Consider the following 19482-nt stretch of genomic DNA (forward strand, 5'->3'; position numbering starts at 1 on the left):
ACACATGCACCCGCCACCACCAGTGAGCCAGGCCAGGGGTCTGCAAACCTCAGTGCAACAGCTTGCAGCCTCCCAGTCACCTACACAGCCAGCCTGTGCCACCTGCCACTGGGGAGGCCCCTGCCACCCGTCACAGAGCCCAGGCTGTTCGCATCAGGCAGCAGGAAGGCTGCAGATTGCTACAACAGGGTCTGCAGAGCCCTGGCCCAGCTTATGGCTGACAGCAGGTGCAGACATGCCTCCGGATGGGCAGTGGGGAAGGAGCCAGAGTTGCACTGTTACAACAAGGATTGGACCCCTTGCAGCTTCCCCCTGTTTGCCTCTGGCATGCCAACATCTTACAAGTCAAGGTTTGGGTATTTTTGGTACTCTGCCCAAAAATTTTGCCAAACCCTTCTGTATAATTTGTGATTCATCCAAGGAATTTCCTTTGTTCCAAAAGATTGGGTCAAGGAATATTTGCCAAGTTACCCACTTCTGGCAAAAAGATCCCCTATGATCAGTGAAATTCTAGCTGGGTCATGACCATATCCACATATCTGATACCTTTTCATTTGCTTCAGAGGAGATAGTTACAACCCTAGTTGGCAACAAAATTCCTTCAAGTGTAGACAACATGGAAATTTTGATTAACATTCCTCTAAAAGTCTTATGACATTCCATTTGTGGGAGCTCCCAAACTGTTATAATTTTCCATCCTTTGTGATGGTTACCATCAGCAGTCAGAACTGGGGAGCCCAGTCCCGGTAGCTTGATAGTTCATGCTCCATGGAACAGGTAGGAGGCTGAACTGAATTTAACTTCTTTGGACTTGAAAGCCACTAAATACAGACTGAAAAATAATATACTTGCTGGGTGAGTAACTTTGATACCACAACTTCTATGTACTGCTTCAATAAACAGTATAACACTCCTTCCAAAAATCCTGTCAAGAAACAATGGTCATCATCTTATTCTGATGTCTGTCTCCTCAAATATATATAAATGGCAAAACGCTTGTACTAACAGCCAGCTCCCATCATAGGCTTCCATGGTTTGAGAAATAGGACTGACTATCTTTCTGGGACTGACCTCTTCCTGACAGCAGCAATGGAAAATGATCCCAATCCAATTTCAAAGCATGTTCAGAGACCTTTTTTCTTGAACTGAGACATTTTCCAATTCCATTGATCTTGTTAAAACTTTTGATCACACAAAGACAGAATCCAGGTCATACTGCTTTCTCCAACATGGGCCAGGCGGCACCAATATGGAGATTGCTTATATCTCTGACAGTAGCCTCCATTCCTTCTACCAGTATCATTGAGTCTACTGTCACAAGAAAAGAGTGTGGGTCTAATCCAGGGTTTCTCTAGTTCATTGGTTGAATCATTAGAAATTGCCTACTTCTCTATGACAGTGGTACCCAACCTCCCAGCCCCGCAAGATGAATGAATGGCTCACAATCAGTCCATAGACCAGATCCACAGGTGTGACCCCACATGCCTAGATCTGGCCATGCATCAGCCAAACCCCATGGGCCCAGATTTGGCTCCAGAGCATTCTTGTATGCTGACCCAACCACACACTGTCATGATCTAGCATGCATGGCCATGTTATCTGGCCCACAGGGGCTCCCCACGGTCCAGAAATTTGACAGCGTGCAAGCAGCAATTAATGCTGCCACCACTCCCCTGCTGTCAAATTTGCAGACCTGAAGGGAGCCCCACAGGCTAGATAACAACTGGCCCTGCCAGCTGAATCTGGCCTCTGGACTGGAGTTTGAACACCAGTGCTCGATGACATGTAGTTTGGAAGACTCCACAGGAGCTTCTGTTGCAGTCCGGAGTCGGCAGTGCTGAAATGTTTCTGTGAGAAATGGATGTTTTTTTCTCTAGTACAGCAGAGAAGCCTGTCTCTTCATTTTGTGTTCATATAATTTGTTTTGGATTATTGTCACTCAGATGCCTTTTGTTTATCATTGTGCACCTATTGGCTTCATCAGTGTATCTGCTAGTGAATAGCTGTACTGATAATCATTGTGTCATCCTAAGATCCTTTAAGGTTTATTTAAAACCTTCTGAAAAAGATTTAAAAAACCCCCACTAATTCCATTGTCTTTCAAAGAGTATCTGGCTGGCAGCTATAAATGTCCTTAAAAGATTCTCAGTCGCCTACCACAGCTACAGACATTGGTGCGCACACTGAATACAGTCTCTTGACATATGTCTGTTAATAATTGAACATTGATTGATGGCTGTTCTTGTTTGAGATGTAACTAACCTGATTAGATGAACTTAAGTTTTGGGGGTTCCTTCTATAGCAACTTGGAAGACTAACAGTTAAACCTTTTGGGGACAGTCACAAAACTTAATTGAGTGGCCTATTTTGGAGCTACTGGTTTAATAAGGAATATTAGAGAATGTTCTTAAAGACCAACATTTCAGAAAATCTCTGGAATGATATTGCAGTTACATTATATGTAGTTTCATGAAAGTAAGGGTAGAACTGACTAAAACCTGAAAAATAATCTTGAAAATCCTACTGAGTTAACAGATGTATTCAATGATTACATTTCAGCACATACAGATTATATTTGTTTCGTCATATAGAATGTTAGCCAAGAGTGCTGCAGACTGCCGCGCTGTGGACTGAAAAGTTAAGGACTACATTTTTTTGCTCTATTTTTACTTTTATTTTAGTAATGAAAGGTGTCCAGGCCAGTGAAACGGAGCATCCTTTATTGATAACACTCCTTTATGCCCTTTATATCTGTTACTCTTTTCTACATATTTACATGTGTAAAGTGGTTTAACATATTTTGAATATACTGTTACTAGTTGTGGGCAGAAATAGTATGCAGTATCTGTGTGCTGAGCTTACATATAAACAGTGGATATGAAAAGATGTAGTGTTGTCTTAGTTAAATGGCTTGCTAATTCAGAATATGAAGCATATCATTTGAGGGTTTTTGTGGCAGAAAACATTTTAATTATCTTTTTGATATTGCCATCAATGTGAAGTAAAGAAAAGTACTTGTGAGCTTTTATATCTTTTTCTATTAAGTTTGTATTTATAAATACAATGAAGAGTAGCATAGAACTTTTAGACTGGCAAGCTATTAGTACTGTTTACTGGAACATGGATTAGCTGGGTAGAGCATTGTCTTCTAAACATTGTTCTCCATGGAATAAGAACTCCTTTAAGTATTTATGTGTTTGATGAAGTGTTGCAGACGAGGGCCCTTAGTTTTGAGACAGTTTGGAAATTGTTAGCCATTGTGGGTTTTAGGTTCGTCTCTAGAGAGCAATAGATTGTTTTGAAAAAAATCTAATGTAACTTTTTATACTTCATAAGACTTTCAGATTCCAATATTTTGTTAGCTATGGTTTCTTTTAAAGCATGCTGCAGTAGCTTTTTCCTTTTCCTTCCTCATATGCTTTCATTCTCCCTTCATATGCTGTTTTACAACGAACCTTTTTCACAAGAACCTACAGTACTGAAAATATGTTCCCAGGGCTCCTGGCAGACATTAAAACAATGGCATGATTAGGACCAGAGGAATTTTATGCCCTGTTGCAAACATAGCAGCTTCTGCCAAGCCAGATATGCATGGCACGAAGCATGATGTTAGGGATTGGGTGTAAAAATCTTCTGATCCCAATAGCTCGACTGCAAAGCTGCCCTCAGCCTGATCCTGCAGTTTGAGACTGGGTTGTCCTGGTCCAGGGCCAACAGTGACCTGATTGTGAACCCAATACCAGGACAGCCCCAGTACTGCTCAGTTGTAGGCATTTTCTTAGAAGTCTTGGGACCTGGGACCATGGGATGCGGGAGCCTCTCCCTCATCTCGAGGTCTCCATGTCCCAAGATGTGTAAAAACTATGCATTCAGTTTGGCTCCCCTTACTCACTGGGGCAGCATGGGAAGGCAGGGAAGGTTGCTGGGTTCAGGGGTTGCCAGGTTCCCTTTGGGGGGAGCCTTCATCTCCCTCCCACCAGGGAACCTTGCAAATTGCTCCCCTGGGAGGCCATTTTTGGCATTGGGACTTAGGCTATCCCAGTCCAGATGCTGACCCCCATCCTTATGCTGATACTGACAATCACCATTGGCATGGAGGTGTTCAGTTTATGGTGCTGTACAAATGAACTGCAAAGATATTCCACATATTTTGTGGAATACCTTTCTTGCCTGGTTTGCAGTGTTATGGCACCATAAATCAGCTGAACATATAATCACACACTTTATGGCGTGATTAACACATCAATTGCACCATAATTGTAATGTGTGCCAGGAGGCTAGATTTTATCAAGCATGGTATTTCCAAATATGGAAACAAGGAAATATGTCTTGCCTAAGTGAGAGTGGGACCACATCTGGACCACTGTCTACAATTCTGATCACCCATATTCATGAAAGTTGAGTGCACACTGGAGCTAGTACAGAGAACAGCTGCTAGAATGGAGAGCCTTTGCTACAGGAGGGAAGGAGAAAAGCTCAGCTTTTTAGCCTAGCAAAATGAGGGTGTAGAGGGGAATATGACTACTGTCAATCAAAAATCAGGGAAGTGAAACACCTGGTAGCAAAAATCTTGATAAGCTATATAAAAGTGTTGGCACAAGAACAAGTAGGCATAAACTGTGTGTGAATAATTTTAGATGGGAGACTAGAAGATTTCTCACTGTGAAAGGGGTGAAGTTCTGGAAAAGTCTTCCAGTTTTTGTAGTGGGGGCAAAACTCTACCTAGTTTTAAATGAAACTTAGATAAGCTTTTGAAAGTTTAAGACATGGTCATGTGTGTGAAGAGGGGGGGTGGACTTGCTGATGCAAAGAGATCTCTTCCTGTCCTGTGTTACCATATGAGCATGTGAGAGCTATGCCAGTTTGCATCAACTGCAAACATGTAGTAGTGGAGGAAAGTCCATTTGTGGTATCCATAGATACGGCTTTTGAGATGGTTCCCAAAACTCTGAGGCGTAGAGTGGTTTAAGCATGGATTCTGCAAATGTTTGAAGATACAGACTAGGGACAGAAGTTGCAAATAAACTGGCTTAAGAGATCAGAAACTGGTTTAAACCTGTATCAAAATAGAAATTCAGTGCACATAAACCAGTTTCAAAATGGCTGAAACTATTTAAGATAAACCGGGTTGAATGTAGTATTAGACTTAACTGATTTGGGTCTAACCAGTTTATGAAACTTCTGTCCCAGACCCCTTCCTGGTTCAAGTTAAATCACAGTCCCCCAGCATCCCAATATGCTTCGCAGCCATGGACTGGGCTGTGCTGCCTGCTCCAGAGAGCAAGGCTGACCCTGCCCCTCTGCTCCCTAGCTGGAGCAATGAGAGCTGGCTCACTGGCCTCCCAGGCAAACCCCAGCTGCAGTCTGGGGCCAGGGAGCGGGGTTAAACTCACCTTCCCCTGCTAAAAATTCAGTGCTGGCTGCAGTTGTGGACTACAAATCCCAGAGGCACCTAGAAGCAGGAAGAGAAAGTGACAAGCAACCCTGAGAGTCCTGCTGTTCTGATTCTGGACTGCAAATCCCGGAGACCATGGGGCCAGCAGAAAGAGTAAGCAAACACACAGCCCAGGCTGCCTTTATAGCTCTTCAGTTTACAGGTTTTCAGAGAAAGAACTATTCTTGTTCAAGCTTTTATAAATTCAGTGCCACTACCTCCCCCACCCCCCCACCCAGGCAGAGCAGGAATTGAGGCCTGGTCACACCCCCTCTCCTTCAGCAGATCTTTCTGTCTTCCCTCCCATTTGGCAGTGGCTAGCAGACATGCTCTGGTACCCCACAGCTTCTGGCTTGAGCCACTGCAGACATATGGCTGCATTTCCTGAATCAAAAGTGAATGTCTGTTCATTTGCTTATCTGTTCAATCCCTGCAGTTTAGACTAACCTACAAAGACTGAATCAATTCAGCCTCGGGCTTTTTGACGGCCTGTATGTAGCCACAGAAGCAGTGTCCTTGAAGAACCACACTTACTGTGGCAATTATTCTTTTTATTTTTTTATTTTTTTGCACAACCATTAGTAAAAAGTTACTTTTCACCCAGCTCTCTGGTGTGAATTTCCTGATGACTTTGAAAAATGTAAGTACTAAGTCCTACTTGAAAAGCAAAGCTTGCACTTTTTCTGAAACCAAGTCTTGAAAATCTTATGACTGTCACTTTCCTAGCAACTTTGCAGGCAAAAGAACAGAAACTTAGGATCAGTGTAGGACAGTGATTTTCAACCAGGATGCCACTTGAGCATTGTTAGGTTTATAAATATGATTCACAAATAAACCCAAAGATTTCAAATTGATATCTGTAGTTGTGATTTTTTAATTCTTTGCGCCGGATAAACTGCTCTGTTATTTTTCTGTAGGCATAAAAAGTGAAAACTAGGAGCTGACATTTTCCAAGGGTTGCCTCAAGTCTATCCAGGGATTTCTCAGGTCTATCCAGGGGTGCCTTATGTCTAAAAAGATTGAGAACTATTGGTTTAGGATAAGTATTTCCACCTTTTGGATAACAATTGGTTACTGAACCAAACTGTCATGGATTTAGTGTCTTATTCCTTGCTTACGGTGGCTACAATTGCATCAACTAATCTGAATATAAATGACAATCTTAACTTGAATGCTTAATTGCCAATTGTGCCTTTGAAAAATCTCTCCCTTGCTTTTCTTCAAAAAAACTTTGGGTATAGGGAGAAATTGTTTTGTTGTATGACAGGGTTGATTTATAACTCTATGCTTTTTTAATACATGTTTTAATACATATATATTTTTCAGAGTAGATTTAAATGGCGATTTTAATGTATTTTCTCCAAAGATAATCCTGTTTTTCTACTCAAGTTAAATTTCTTTATAATTTTTGGTGAAACTTCATTTTTAACAGGACACCTAAATTACCACTGTAGCTAGTATAGTTGGGGTTATTTTCTCAAAAGTTTCAGCTTTTTAACTTTTGGTTTCATGTTCAACAACAAACAATCAAAACCAGTTTTTTTCAGACACTATAATTGTTTTGTCTCAACAATTGTCTGAATTGTTGTCTGAAAAAAGAAGACAGGAAACTCAGAAACCAGTAGATTTAGTGTTTTTCCTTTATAAGGTGGAAAACGAAATAATTGAATAATATTTTTCTCTTGTAAATTCCAGTCCCTAATAATATTTATCCCAATAAAGAACAAGGTGAACTTTCAGTGAGAAACCCAGCTTGTTCCTGAGGAGGGACAATTGGGAAACCTGATAAAGACAGATGGCAGGCTATTTTGTTACACCTACAATCTGAAAGAGCCTAAGCAAAAATTAGGTGAAGAATATTTTTGTAATTGACCTTTCAGTGAACTAACATAAATATTTTTTCACTGACAGGATGAAGGTGACCTTATGAAATTGGTTTGCTTGCTAAAATACCGTGAACTGAAATATTTTGTCATTTATAGAGTTAATCCATTTTACACCGGCATAAACAGGGGATTTCCTCCTCTCCCCCCCACCCTCCATTTTTGACACTACAGTGCAGCATTTTGAATTGAAACAGTCCATAATGGTTCTTTTTTCCCACTTTTCCATAACAACATGAACACTAAATTATAGCAGTGCAATTATGTAAACAATGGAAATGCTTCCAGAATGAATACTTCCTTTTAAATTTTCATTTTGTGTAATTGTTGAAAGGTTTGGAGCCATAATAAACCAAAGTTATTTTACACATTTATCGTTCTAAAGGTCAATTATGAAAGAAGTAAAGAAACAACACTGTACAAAAACGAGTAAACCAATTTCTATTGCCATCACCATATGTTTTTCTTATTGCTTGTGTTTTTCCAGTTACTGTGTACATAGCATTCAATTAAAGTGATTCATTTACTAGGCTGTAAGCTGCTGAATACAGTTTATATTTATAGAACTGTGCTTTGAAGGGAAGGAAACAACTTGCCTCTATTTGAATTACCTGATTTTTTTGCAAGATCACTGATAGGACATATGTTCTCACTTGGTTGCTTTCTCATAAACCTGAATCCTTTGATAAGCTGCAAACCAACTGCATTACTATGTGCATCTAGCTTTTACCAGTAGATGTGCACACTGCATGAAAGTATGTCAATCAAGAAATGAAAGAGAAAATTTGACTAATTTCATCATTACTCTTTGTGTGTTTTAAAGGCTTTGTGCTATTTAGATTTATTTACATTACGTACATATTTTAGGCAAGGTTTTCATTTTATTTATGCTGAAATTAAACTGATTATTTTAAACAAAGGCAATAAAACTACTCTGGTTTTGCATTGGTAAAATAGAGACTAGAATCTGGCCTTAGAATCTTTTATTAAGTCAAAGACAGAGTTCAAGATAACTTATTCAACATGTACATAGTTAACTTTGATGCAGATAGCTGTGAATGTTATGTCACGGTAACATGATAGGTGTTATGAACTTGTTTGTCTTGAACATGAATAGTGACAAAGAGAAACTGAGGGATTACTGTAGTGCAGTGATTCTCAACCAGGGTGCCATGGCTTGGGCTGCCTTGAGATCTTTTCAAGGATGTTGGAGCGTGCCACACAATATTAACACCGTTAGGTATGCAAACATGATTCACAATATAAAAATTGGGGTTTCAAGTAGCAGGTTTCAAATAGAAATCCATAGTGTAAAAACTATTCTGACCTGCTGTGATCTTTTTGAGTTCTTTGCAACAGAAAAATCACTTTATTGTTTTTCCATAGTCAAAAAATGAGTGAAAACTAAGCTGGCATTTTCTGTGGAGTGCCTTGAGTCTAAAAAGGTTGAAAACCACTGCTCTAGTGTAGCAGCAGACTTTTTTTCAAAATAATTTTGTTGAATTCTCTGCCTTGTAACTTGGAAAAAAATATTTTCTTGTTTATTAAATATACTCTATGCCAGTGCTTCTCAATCGGGATTCCATGGCATTCTGGGGTGGCTAGGGGCCCTTTCAAGGGTGTCATTGGGTGCCACACTGTTAGCGCTGTTAGGTATACAAACATGATTTACAAGATAAACCCAGAGATTACAAACAGGAATCCATAGTGTTAAAACATTCTGACCCGTTGTTGCCTTTCTGAGTTCTTTGCAACAAAAAAATCACTAATATTTTTCTGTTTTTAACAAAATGAGCGAAAGGTAAGAGCTAGCATTTTCTGAGGGGTGCCTTTGTTTTAAAAAGGTCGAGGACTGCTGCTCTATGCTGTCTCTCTTCAGCAACAATGTAGTATCTGCAACCAAATTCTTATACTGTTTAGAAAAAAGCACCATCAGAGGGTGAAATCATCATGTATCATGCATCATCTGTGCAACATCTTGTTTTAAATTAGACCTGTATACTCACACCTATAATCTCTTCTTCCAACTGTATTCTTCCTTTGCTTATTTACAGAGGGTACTGTGAAAAAGATCAAAGTTAAAGCATTACAATATGCATCTAGTGCCTTCTTAACCTCATCACTGTAATGGTAGTAAATTTTAGCAGTAGCCAGTTTCCATAGAGTTTTAGAGGTATAGTTGTAGCTCAAGTAAACACACACAAGATTGGATCCTTTTGAATCTTTGAAGACTTATAGCAGGCTCACTGACTATTAGGTTTTACTGTCAATTTTTAAAAGTTTAATTAAAAAAAAAACCCTGAATATTGGTTTAGAGTGTTAACTTTAACAGATGGAATTAATGAAACCAAGGCAAAGTTAACACAGTTGTGATTAATCTTTGTATGTGCTACATTCTGCTACCTTTTAGGCCAGGTTTGCATGAATTTTTTTATTGTAGCATATGTCAACAGAAGTGTGCTCCCATCTGCCACTGTATAGCTTGATGCCTGATATTCAGAGACGGGGCACAGCACAATACCTTCCCCTGTAAGTAATTACAGGTGTGTTGTGAGGAGTGCAGTGCATTAATCAGACCCTTAATTATAAAAAAAGGTGGATCTTTTGTTCTGCCCTTGGAGCATGAGTTTACCACCCACTTTATGAGCTGCAGCATCCATCTGCTCACTCTTTTAGAATGTTTGCATTGACTGATATTGACTTTAAAATGTATCAAAGGAAGTGATTAAAACTAGTTTAAACATTAACTTGAGTGGCATTATAGCTCATTCAGAGAGGTGAAAACAGTCTGTTGCAATGCCAAAATTTAAAAATATTTTTAATTTTTAATGTGAGATTATTTATCGTTCCATAGATCATTTTGTGGTATGTTAATGTTAATAAGTATTTTCCTGGGTCAATACATAGTGTTAGAGGAGACTTTGATAGTGTTTTGAAAAGTATTAATGTATTTTTTAAATATCTAAAAATGAAAAAAGTGACTGAATTTATGCTGTTTTTGCTAACATAGGCTGTATGTGAAGAAGACCTGACTTTTTTCTGAGCATTTTTTAACCTTTGTCTGTTTGCTTACTTTTAATCTTAGAAATCTCAAAATTACAAATGAGTCCATAACACTAAGAAATGTTTCAAATATTATGTCGTCTTCAATCTGTAGTCTTTATTGGTTGTAAGGATTTGCTGGAAGGTTCAGAAAACATGTAGACTGAAACCTTTCTCACAACTTAATTGAATGAATGGAAGCATCTAATGCTTAAAGAGAGACTTTCTCTCAAGTCCATAAGTGACATAAAAACATTATTTAAATGAGTTTTATTTGGTTGATTCATTTTGTTACCTCTCATGTAGTTTTCCAACCACCTACAGACTATTCCAAGGCAGACAAAACTTAAATTTTTAATTTAAAAATCAAGCGTGAAAACAATAATCTGTTTAAAATAATGGGATTTTTAAAATTTATTATAAAATTCAGTAAGGTGGTGGGGGTGGCAAAGCACTTAATTATTTTCTTTGGCATGGCGGGTTTCTCTTAATCTTGCAGTGGGAACAGAAATGGTTTTAAACTTGTACAGAAATCAACTCCCTCATTCTTCTGCAATAGTGATAATTGCTGCCAGGGATTTTAAATTTGATGTTGAATTTTAAACCCACTCAAGTTTTGTGAATGTTGAACTTCACCTCAGAATGATCAGATCAAAATTTTGTCTTGATCACAAGAGACAGCAGAGGGTGGGGAGGGGAATGAAGCACAAAGGAGGGGATTTGATAGAATGCTTACCCCCAAAAAGTATACATGTGTTTGGCATCAAGTTGTGGCAACACCACTCTTACTAGTGTTCTAACCCTAACATATAACACAGCCTTCTCTTTTGGTGGTTGTCCCAGGGGAGCGGGGACGCTGGGAGACCCCCGTGGTGGCAAAGGGTCCCGCTTACCTCCCGCAGGGCCAGAGGAGCCAAAAGGAGTCCACGCGCTGGCGCGGGCCGTCACCCGGGCATTTATCCGGCTGCCGCTGAGCGGCGGGGGCGGGGCACGCCGGCTGGGAGAGACAAAAGGCAGCCCCGCCGAGACAATGGGGCAGCTGAGAGGAGAGAGCTGGAGCGCGGAGCCCCAGCAGGCGAGGAAGCAGCCGCCACCCGCCGAGGGCGGGACGGAGGAGGAAACTGACAAGGACGGCTGCGAGCGGTGCAGCAGCGCAGCCGGGAGCAGCATGTGGAGGGGAAGAGCCAGCTCCGTGAGGTGGGGCACAGCTGGTGGGGAAGCCGGCAGCGGAGCTGGTGGCAGGGCCAGCAGCAGTACCCAGGAAGGGGCTGGCTAGGCCCTGTACCGCGGAGCTGACGGTGAGGGTAACTGCGGCGTCACCGGTAGGGGCAGCGAAGAGGCCAGCGGCACCCCGGAGAGGGAGGGGCCAAGTCGGCAGCTCTGCTGCAGGTACGCCCGGCCCGAGGACCGCTGTTGACGGCGAGAGGTTTGAGGCAAGAGGGAGGCAAGGTGAGGACGTAGTAGAGGCCAGAAGAGGAAGACCCTAAGGTGGCGAATGGCCGGGGTGTAGGGGAGGACGGAGCCCCGAGATTGCCCGCGGAGGAACGCGTCAGCACCGAGGGATACCCCAAGGGAAGCCCCCCCGCTGAAGACGTCATCAAAGTCGTGGCAGGTGAGTTTTGGGGTCCCCCTTGATACCAATCAGGGTAAACTTCAGGGCACATCAGCAAAGACCAGGTGGGCGAGATCTGGGGCCCAGGCGAAAGCGGTGCGTGATCTCCTGGTCGAGCGGCGGCGGGTACAAAGTGGTGCATTGGCCAGGAACATGGAAGACCTAGACATGGCAGCCTATGCCGGGGCCCAACCCATGCCGATGACAGCGATCGAGGTTTTGGGACAAAACCTACAGGCTCTCACACAAATTGTCGGCTCCCAGCAGCAGATGTTTGACCAACAGCAGGAATGGTTCAGGCAGAGGCCCATTCCGCACCACTTGCTAGATGCTGTGCGGGAGGAGGTGGACTCCATGCTGCAACTGGGAGTGGTGAGACCTTCCCGAAGCCCTTGGAGAAGCTCATTGGTCCCCGTACGAAAGCCAGACAGGTCGCTGCGACTATGCATTGATTATAGAAGGTTAAACGCACTGGCAGCCTTCGACGCATTCCCCATGCCCCAGGTAGACGAGTTAATAGAATCGGAGGGGCCCAATATATATCAACGCTGGACATGGCCAAGGGTTACTGGCAAATCCCAGTGGCCCCGGCCGACCGGCCAAAGACAGCCTTCGGCACGCCCTGGGGCCTATATGAATTCGTAAGGATGCCCTTCGGGTTACATGGGGCGGCCGCAACTTACCAGCGGTTGATGGACCAACTGCTGGGCCCCCACGCAGGGTACGCGGCGGCCTACATTGACAACATTATTATATAATCGCCAACCTGGACGCACCATAAGCAGGCCCTCCGGGCCGTGTTGTCAGAGCTACGACGGGCAGGGCTTACAGCAAACCCACAGAAATGCGCCTTAGTGAAAAGGGAGACCAAATACCTAGGATTCCTGGTGGGCAGAGGCACTATCAGACCCCTGGCCGACAAGGTAGAGACGGTACGGGATTTCCCAGCCCCTCAAAATTGCCGTTAGCTCTGATCATTCCTGGGGCTGACCAACTATTACCGGAGGTTTGTGCCCCACTTTTCGGAACTGACGGCTCCCTTGACAGAGGCATTGAAGGGGAGGAAGAACGGGGCGGTAACATGGACGGAGCAGATGGAACAATGCTTTAGAAAATTAAAACAGGCCCTCTGCGAGGACGTGATAATGCACGCTCCTAACTTTAGAAAAACTTTCGTTTTACAGACGGACGTGTCTGAAACAGCAGTGGGGGCCGTCCATGTAGGAGGAGGAAGGAATTAAGAGACCCATAGCATATGCCAGCCGCAAGTTGACGCCGGCAGAAAAGAGGTACGCCACAATAGAGAGGGAATGTTTGGCCATTCGGTGGGCCATGGACCATTTCCGATATTATTTAATGGGCCGAGAATTCAAGCTAGTAACAGACCATGCCCCGCTCCGATGGCTAAGCACTGCCAGGAATGATAATGCCCGGATCACCCGATGGGCATTGGCCCTACAGCCTTACAAGTTCCAAATCGTGTTCAGGCCAGGGAAATCAAACACTGTGGCGGACTTCCTGTCTAAGTGCAACAGCAGCAACTCGGGCGAAGCAAGGGGACTGCAGACGAACGAGGCAGACAACTCCCCCAATGTACCCCGGAAGGGAAAATAGGAGCGCCCCAAGGCATCTTAAGGGGGGGGGGGGTTGTGTCCCAGGGCAGCGGGGATGCCGGGAGACCCCCGTGGCGGCAAAGGGTCCCACTTACCTCCCGCAGGGTCGGAGGAGCCAAAAGGAGTCCACGCGCTGGCGCGGGCCATCAACCAGGCATTTATCCGGCTGCAGCTGAGCGGCAGGGGCGGGGCACGCCGGCCGGGAGAGACAAAAGGCGGCCCCGCCAAGACAACAGGGCGGCTGAGAGGAAAGAGCTGGAGCGCGGAGCCCCAACAGGCGGGAAAGCAGCCGCCACCCGCCGAGGGCGGGACGGAGGAGGAAACTGACAAGGACGGCTGCGAGCGGTGCAGCAGCGCAGCCGGGAGCAGCACGTGGAGGGGAAGAGCCAGCTCCGTGAGGTGGGGCACAGCCGGTGGGGAAGCCAGCAGCGGAGCCGGTGGCAGGGCCGGCAGCAGTACCCAGGAAGGGGCTGGCTAGGCCCTGTACCGCGGAGCCGACGGTGAGGGTAACCGCGTCATCACCAGTAGGGGCAGCGAAGAGGCCAGTGGCACCCTGGAGAGGGAGGAGCCAAGTCGGCGGCTCTGCTGGAGGTACGCCTGGCCCAAGGACCGCTGTTGACGGCCAGAGGTTTGAGGCAAGAGGGAGGCAAGGCAAGGATGGAGTAGAGGCCAGAAGAGGAAGACCCTAAGGTGGCGAATGGCCGGGGTGTAGGGGAGGACAGAGCCCCAAGATTGCCCGCGGAGGAACGTGTCAGCACCAAGGGATACCCCAAGGGAAGCCCCCCCACTGAAGACATCATCAAAGTTGTGGCAGGCGAGTTTTGGGGTCCCCCTTGATACCAATCGGGGTAAACTTCGGGGCGCATCAGCAAAGCCCAGGTGGGCGAGATCTGGGGCCCGGGCGAAAGCGGTGCGTGATCTCCTGGTTGAGCGGCAGCAGGTACAGTGGTAAAAACATGTTTTCTTTTAAAAAAGTATTCATCCTTGGGGGAAAAAACCTTGAAATATATCTGTTTAGGTTTAGCAGATTATCACCTAGGGGTGGAGGGAAGTTATTTTTTATAAAAGATAGCAACAATTTTATTTTTGTGAAAGTTGTCTACAGGTTCTTTTTGCATTTAACGTTAGTGCATTTCTCAATTACATCTTTATAAATCCTACAAAGTTTCCACACAAAAGTTTAATCATGGAAATAAGGTACTGGCTGTAGGCTGCTATCTTGAATGACTCAGAAACAGTGCATTAGGAAGTCTTGTTTATTTAATGTTATGTAGCCAGGGAATGCTTATGAAGTATTATTTTAGCTTTATTTAATTTCTGATGCTATATCAGTTTATCAAACTTGAATATTTTGGTACATCTGGTAAGCATATAACGAAACACAAATTATACAAATTGCTACTTTCCTTTCAAATGTGGTTATAAATAAGAAAAAGCATGACTTTTTGTCAGAGCTAAGGTTTGAATTGTTACAGAGAAAGGGAATGTACATTTTCTGGAAAATGTGTTTTTCTAGTGAAGAAATAGGAAACTGATCAGTGTTTCAGGGAGCTGAATAATATGTAGATTTGAGTACTTCTATAAAAACTTATTGCTTAATTTTTGTAACAGATAACAGCATTGTAAGATTTCATTGTTAAATAGTCTTGATTATTTTTTTCTGGAAAATTGAAGGGTTCATTTCTCTTTCTTTTCAGGATATTTTAAATACTGTCATAAAGTACTGTCCACCCTGGTTTTTCTTCTTGGCTTTACCTGGTTTTACAATGCTGATAGGAGACTTCATTACAGCTGCAGCCAGAGTTCTTAGTACAGACATGTTGGAGGTGAGTATGACAATGCTCAACATCCAAGTTCCCAGGAGAGTGCACAGTTGCTAACAAGGTTCAGATTTCTCCACTCTAACAGGTGTTGACTCATTAGTGCCATGTGAAACTGGGCTCTTGGGGCAGATACCATGGCAGCTGATGTGTGAAATTGTAGGATAAGGTGACATACTAGTATTGCAAAGGTGTTTCATCAAAAGGCCAAAGTGTGAGAAATCATATCCTCACTAATATTGCAGAACATTTACACACTAAAAGCAGGACTTGAATTTCAGAATCTCATTAGCGTTTTACAGTGAATGAATATTGAAACTACAAAGCATTTTGATGGCACAGAATTTCTTATAGTTTATAAGGGATAATAACACCGTTTCATTTAGTTTAAAAAAATGTAAATGCAGAATAACTACTAACATGCTAAGGCAGTGGTTTGCAACTTTTTTCATTTGAAAATCCCAATAAATTTCAAATAGAGGGGCGGCCCCCTTTGAATTGTAACTGGATATTCACATACTTTTGATTAATCATAGTCATCTTTTGTGGACCCCTTAGACATAATCTGCAGACCCCCAGGGGTCTATAGACCACAGGTTGAAAACCACTGCGCTTAAGGTAATGTTAAAGTTCTTACAAGCTTGCTAAAATAGGAAGCTTTTATATTAGATTGAAAAATATGAATAAGTTCTTAAGACATACATTGTTAAGAAAGTTTGGATCTTTGGGTACAGGTATATGTTAGCAGAAATAGGCACACCATATGAAAGGAGAAGGAAGAAAAATCATCTCCAATTACAACAGAATATTGTGAGTTGTTTTGTCCTTATGCATAGACCTGTTTTTATGGTCATCAGTGTATATACAGGCATTGGTTTGGTACAGAGCTGTCACAAAAATAGATCAAAAAGCTTTTTAGGGATCAAAAGCTTACCTTGCCGGCAAGTAGTACTGCAAGATGTTTTAAAATTGTGCTTCATATAAACATGTAAAAAAAATCTCTCCCACAAAAAACCCACCCGGTATTTCACAAAACAGTCATACTTACTATGTTGTATGTATTTAAAATAATGCAAAAGGTTATCTGTAGTGCCAAATACCCCTTTGCTTTTGGCATTCTGAGATGGCTTCATTGGAATATGAGTCTATATAGTAAACATTTTTATATGCTGGTCTCTGGTCAATTCTGGTACACATGCTTTACTTCTAACACTGTTTTAAACAGTATAGTTGATGTCAAATTTACATATAAGACCCTCAAACACCCATTGTGGGCAAGAGTCTGAGAGGGTTGGTTTTCTTTTGTTTGTTGCCATGATGGCTGTGACATCACTGTAATATAAAAACAGAACATGATCATAAAAATTCATGCATAAAGGTAGAATCTGCAACTTCATGATACCGTTAATTTTCCAGGAGAGTCATGTAAATGTAAGAGTTTGTCCCTGCATCTGACCATACAAGATCAAGGCCATAGCTGAGGTATTGGATTAGATTCATAGATTGTAGAGTCAGAAGGGACCACAATGTCTGACTCCCTGCCCCTGGCAGGAAAGAGGACCGAGGTCAGATGACCCCTGCCAGGTGACTATCTAGCCTCCTCTTGAAGACCTCCAAGCTAGGTGATAGCACCACCTCTCTTGGAAGCCCATTCCAGCTCCTGGCCACCCTTACTGTGAAAAATTTCTTCCTAATATCTAACCTAAATCCACCCTCAACTAGTTTACACCTGTTATTCCTCGTCACTCCCTGGGGTGCCGTAGTAAACAGCGTTTCCCCTATTCCCCGTTGACCTCTCCTAATAAATTTATAGGCAGCCACAAGATCTCCCCTCAGGCATCTCTTGTGAAGGCTGAAGAGATTCAGCTCTCTCAACCTCTCCCTGTAGGGTCTATCACAAAGGCCACTAATCATGGTAGTGGCCTTCCTCTGGACCCTCTCAAGATTCCCCGCGTCCCTCTTGAAGTGCGGCGCCCAAAACTGGACACAGTACTCCAACTGCGGCCTGACCAGTGCCGCATAGAGGGGGAGCATCACCCAGGTAGGTAGCAGTAAAACCCATAACAAATATAAGCATCAGTGTGATGCATTAATAAAAAATTGTCTTATGATGTCCTAAAAGGGTATAACATGCCATGAGAAATATTACGTTAGAACCTTTCCTGGGCCAGAAATACAATAAAAAACATACCAAAACAAGTAAATGGGGCAACAGTATAAGGGAGCATGTCTGAGAAGAGACTAGAGCATTAAACCAAACAGGAAAGGTTTTCATGGAAGCAATTAATTTTAAGGAGGGATCTGGAGGAGAGAGAGAGGGCACTTGTTAGGTGAGTCATTCCAAGTTTGAAAGACAGTAGGAAGGAATTGCAGGATGGTAGAGAGAGCCTGAGATGGGAAGCAGAAAAAAATGTAGAGCAAGGGTAATAGAAGGAAGTAATTTACAACTTTGAGAAACCTGCCAAAGAGGTTTTGGTGCATCTCTCTCAGAGATGCACCCTTTGGCTTGGCCCGTACTCAATGCACCTTTTACAGGTTTTGCTTGAAATGTATATTTAATTTTTTGTCGTCTTTAGTTGCTAGTTCATTTGACCTGTATATGTAGTTTCCTTGCCTTCTCTAGTAATACTGGCTCAGCCTTTCTGTGGCTTTCTTAGCTTGGAAATATACATGTGATTAGTGTGTCAGGTCTCTCCAACACTTTTAACCATCACTTATTTTTTTGGCTCAGGTGTGATAGAAGGTTGTGATAGACTGTTATCATGACTGTTATCTTATGGTGTGGGTCTGTTATTTGGTACTGCAAGCACTCCACTGTCTTGACACCTAATGGGTTGCTGCAAGTCATTAGCAGAGTTGGATTTTTCTTGTGGCAGTCTTGTTACCACAACCCAGTTTTGCCACAGCCATTGTCTTGCATTTTTGTGCAAGAGACACTGTTCACAGTTTTCACATGCAGCACTCTCGTGGCCTGCCTTCGAGTGGCCAAAGTCTTATTGACATTGACCATTCTACCCATCACTGACTTTCTGGCCCTTATGCCTTTGACATATGAGTATGGTGACACTCACTTCACAATCATCATCTGAGCCACTCAGCACCATAGTAGGACTCATATAACAGCAGGGGAAAGAGGTCCTCTTCAAAGTAGGTGCCTTCATCATCTTCAGAAATGGATTCTACCGTACCATGGAGCCTCTCATTAGTACATGAGGATCCTTGTTTTACAGCTGTCTTGGCTCTAGTTGGGCTCTCTTCTGCACCATTGCATTGTTCAGCGCTATGTATCCAGACATCAGCATTGCCTCTTCTCTCACTTTCCACATCTGTCCCTACTTCTGTGCAGGGTGGATTGATTTAAATCAGATTATTTAAATGAACAAGCCAAAAGCCCAATTTAAATAACTGTATTTTTATCAACTTTCCTATTGTGTGTGTTTGTTTGTTTTTTAAAGACAGGTGTGTTTTCATTCACTGATACAACAATTAAAATATGTTCATTTACAACTAAATACAGTTTTGCAGTAGATTTGGAACATACGTTTCTTAGGTACACAAACTAGATATATATGTATATATTTTAAAAATATATAGCTTAACGTATTCAGATTGTTAGATATTCTTCATTTTAGTATGAAATGGTGCATATTTACAAATAATTTATTAAACAGTAGTATTAACTGTTATAGTATTAGAAGTATGAACTGTGATTTCTGAATTAAACCAGTTGTTTCATGTCACCCTGGGGAAAATTGTCTGGAATGCCTAAGTTAAAATCATTTGAACTTAAGTTCCTACTTGTTTAATTCCCTTTAAAATTAGACAGTCATTTTTTTACCAAGGCCATTTTGAAAATTGTTACCCCCTTTCTTTCAAAGTTTTAGAACTCATAAGCCTCATCCTCCTCCCCCTTTTTAGTAATACATTGGAAGAGAAAAACAGGCTTTCCTGCTTTTTCAGCTCCTGGTCAATTCTCAGCTTTGAATGAACCAGTCCAAATGAAGAAAATATTCTTTCTGCACCAACAGAAGAGGCAACTGCAATCTCTGGTTCCAGGTGCTTTGCTAGTGACTCCACC

General features: G+C 42.6%; 1 protein-coding gene across 5 annotated transcripts in view; it reads left to right on the forward strand.

The window, feature by feature from the left end:
- The window catches only part of RALGAPA2 (Ral GTPase activating protein catalytic subunit alpha 2), a 374428-nt gene that overhangs the window by 190229 nt on the left and 164717 nt on the right, over positions 1-19482 (forward strand). For all 5 annotated transcript variants that reach the window (XR_009458933.1, XM_019491013.2, XM_059720247.1 and 2 more), the window contains exon 24: positions 15282-15410. Coding sequence is in view for 4 of the 5 variants with exons in the window: in XM_019491013.2 (XP_019346558.2) it covers positions 15282-15410 (129 nt within the window). In the remaining variant the exon portion in view is untranslated. The remainder of the gene's footprint in view (positions 1-15281; positions 15411-19482) is intronic.

The sequence above is a fragment of the Alligator mississippiensis genome, chromosome 1 (assembly GCF_030867095.1).
Source record: "Alligator mississippiensis isolate rAllMis1 chromosome 1, rAllMis1, whole genome shotgun sequence".
Taxonomy (NCBI): Eukaryota; Metazoa; Chordata; order Crocodylia; family Alligatoridae; genus Alligator; species Alligator mississippiensis.